Source organism: Chrysochloris asiatica, unplaced genomic scaffold, assembly GCF_000296735.1.
Source record: "Chrysochloris asiatica unplaced genomic scaffold, ChrAsi1.0 scaffold00238, whole genome shotgun sequence".
NCBI lineage: Eukaryota > Metazoa > Chordata > Mammalia > Afrosoricida > Chrysochloridae > Chrysochloris > Chrysochloris asiatica.
Window position 1 is genome coordinate 193,573 of NW_006408756.1, and position 3,212 is coordinate 196,784.

General features: G+C 60.7%; 1 protein-coding gene across 1 annotated transcript in view; it reads left to right on the forward strand.

Moving 5' to 3' along the window:
• Window positions 1-1,202, forward strand: part of SOX18 (SRY (sex determining region Y)-box 18) — a 1,444-nt gene extending 242 nt beyond the window's left edge. The window contains exons 2-3 of the mRNA XM_006873328.1: window positions 29-244; window positions 421-1,202. Of these exons, the coding sequence (XP_006873390.1) occupies window positions 29-244; window positions 421-1,202 (998 nt within the window). The remainder of the gene's footprint in view (window positions 1-28; window positions 245-420) is intronic.
• Window positions 1,203-3,212: the final 2,010 nt, after the last annotated feature.

The following is a 3,212-nucleotide window of genomic DNA, read 5'->3' on the forward strand; positions in this document are numbered from 1 at the left end:
CCGCGCGGCCTCCCTGCCGCCACCGCCGCCGCTGCCGCGCCTGCCGCGCCGTCCAGTCCGCCGCGAAGCCCCGAACCGGGGCGCTATGGCCCCAGTCCGGCCAGTCGCGGGGAGCGCCAGGCGCCCGACGAGTCGCGCATCCGGCGACCAATGAACGCCTTCATGGTGTGGGCAAAGGACGAGCGCAAGAGGTTGGCGCAGCAGAATCCGGACCTGCATAACGCGGTTCTCAGCAAGATGCTGGGTGAGCGGTGGGGGCGGGACACGGGAGTCACACAGGGGTATGGGGGACCTCGGGTGGGGACCCTCCCTTCCGCGGGACCGGACGGGCGGGGCTGGGGCTGCTGAGCACCCCAGAGCGCACGCACTGCCATGCCGCCCCGCACGCCCACAGCCCACTGACCAGAACCCGGCCCGCAGGCAAAACATGGAAGGAGCTCAGCGCGGCGGAGAAGCGACCCTTCGTGGAGGAGGCCGAGAGGCTGCGCGTGCAGCACCTGCGAGACCACCCCAACTACAAGTACCGTCCGCGCCGCAAGAAGCAGGCGCGCAAGGGTCGGCGGCTGGAGCCTGGCCTCCTGCTCCCTGGCCTGGCCCAGCCGCCCGAGCCCTTCCCCGCAGCATCCGGTCCGGCCCGCGCCTTCCGAGAGCTGCCCCCGCTGGGCGCCGAGCTCGACGGCCTGGGGCTACCCACGCCCGAGCGCTCGCCGCTGGACGGCCTGGAGACCAGCGAGGCTGCCTTCTTCCCACCGCCGCCCGAGGACTGCGCGCTGCGGCCCTTCCGCGCGCCCTACGTTCCAGCCGAGCTGCCCCGGGACTTGGGCGGCTGCTATGGGGCGCCTCTGACTGAGGCGCTGCGGACCGCGCCGCCTCCCGCTGGCCTCTATTATGGCGCGCTGGGCGCACCCTGCCCGGCCCCGTATCCTGGGCCGCTGTCCCCACCGCCTGAGGCCCCGCCGCTGGAGGGCGCCGCCGAGCCACTAGGGTCCGGCGCCGAGCTGTGGGCCGACGTGGACCTCACCGAGTTCGACCAGTACCTCAACTGCAGCCGGACTCGACCTGACGCCGCCGTACTCCCATACCACGTGGCGCTGGCCAAGCTGGGCCCGCGCGCCATGTCCTGCCCCGAGGAGAGCAGTCTGATCTCAGCTCTGTCCGACGCCAGCAGCGCTGTTTACTACAGCGCCTGCATCTCGGGCTAGGCCATCGCCCGGGGCCTTGTCTGTTGTCTGCGCCATGCTTAGCCCGCCGCTAACGCCACGACGTCCGCATAGCCGTTTTCTCTTTAGCGCGGGTGTACGTCGCAGCTCCACGTACCACGCCCACTGGAACGCATGAGTCGCCAGAACCCACTGGCAGCCTTGTGCCCATTTTGCCTCCCCTGGCTCCTTTTCTGGGCTACTTGGCCATCGCCCTTGAGGCTTCCGCAAGGGGGTCTGGGACTCCTCCAGGGTTTTTTCCTGGAAGCCCATGCCTAGGACATACTGGTCCATCCTCCAGGAATATGTTGTTGAAGTGCCTAATTCTTTTCCTGCCGTGCATTTTCTAGAAGCAGACTGCGTTCTTTATTACTTTGTCTTTTTTATATGCATAATACAATATATTTAATTTTTAGTTAAACTTTTACCCGTTTTCCCCCCAAGGGGTTTATCATGACCAGAAATATCAATGTAGCAAGGGCTCTAACATGAGGGTTAACAATGTCTGTTCTACAAAGAAGGATGCGGGAGCTGGGGTCCCCTGGCAGCTCCCTCCCTTAGGGTCCCTTTGGCCAGGCGAGGCCACAATAAAGTGCCTCCGCCTTCCCTCCGCACTGTGTCTGGTGGTTGTTGACAGGGATGGCAATGATATCCCAGGGGCTTTAAACATGCCCTTCCTTTCAGACCTCCCCGGCAGAGCCTGACACCCCAGCTTGGCCCCCTCATTGCCTTTTCTCTATCTATGAGCACACCACACACAAAATGGGGAGGGTTGTCTCAAGGTGGCACATTCCCTATTCTCTCAGTCCTCTGTTCCTCTCTGGGCCCACCCTCTAAGTCTTATGGGGGTTGAGGTCCCCTCACAATCATCCCATCTCCTTCAAAGTCCCTCTAAACTCAGAAGCTGCCCAGGCCAGCACCTACATCAGATAAAGCATCCAGGGCCCCAATCTGTCCTTCCTCCTCACCTCAGTATCCCTGGACAGTCTAATGTCCTGGGGCTATGCTGTGCCACGCCCCTGTTGCTGGGGTGTCACTGTGGGGCTCTGGTTACACAGGTCCATGACCAGGCCTGAGCCCTCCTTAGTTAGTTACCCTGCTCATTAACCTAACTCCTGGCTCCTTTCTTGCTGTCCTCAATGGGGGCACTGTATGCTGGAAGTGGGGCTACAGCACCTCTAGAAGTGAGTCCCCTGCCCATTCACATAGTCGTCCTGGTCTCCCCTGCCCCAGGCCAACAACACACCCAGGGGCATGTCCAGCTGGTCCTTGACAATCCCAACGCAGATGTCATGTAAGACTGTGAAGCCTTGATACTGGCTGGCTGTGGGCTTGTGTGTAAAAGACCAACTCTTTGTGCATATGTGTGGCATTGATGAGACTGAGTGTACATGCCTGTGTGCGTGTAACTGTGTGTATGCGTGACTATGTGTAGTGGATGTGTGCACCCCACTGGGGCATGCCTGAGCAGCCCCCCAGGCAGAACCCCACTGCCTCCCTGAGTGTCTGAGAGGGGAGTCAGGCCAGGAAGAGATGCAGGGGGCGAGGCTCTGAGAGGACGCTCTGGTATTCCCACTCAGCACTGGCCTCACTCCCCCTGCTAAGTTCAGACCCCTAGAGGGACCACCACCACACTAAGCCCTGCCAACTCTACCCATCAGGGAATTAGGGGATGGAAGTAAGCACAGACATTCTCTGGTCCCCCCCTCCCCACCACAACAGTCATCCCCGAGGCCACCGTTAGGGACAGCAATGACACAAAGAGACACATGAGGACTGATGTCCACCTCCTTCACTGAGGTGGATGGGGGTGTGCAAACCGGACTCACTCCATGACAGGGTGAGGACTACCTTTTCCTCCAGCTCGCTCTGCCTCAATTTACCAAAACTAGAACACCCAATCCCAGCTCTATGTCCCAGAATCAGCATGGGATTTTAAATGCACATTCAATGGGTTTCATGTGTTTCTAGTTGTATAACAACCACCATGATATGATTTTAGAGCTGTGCCTT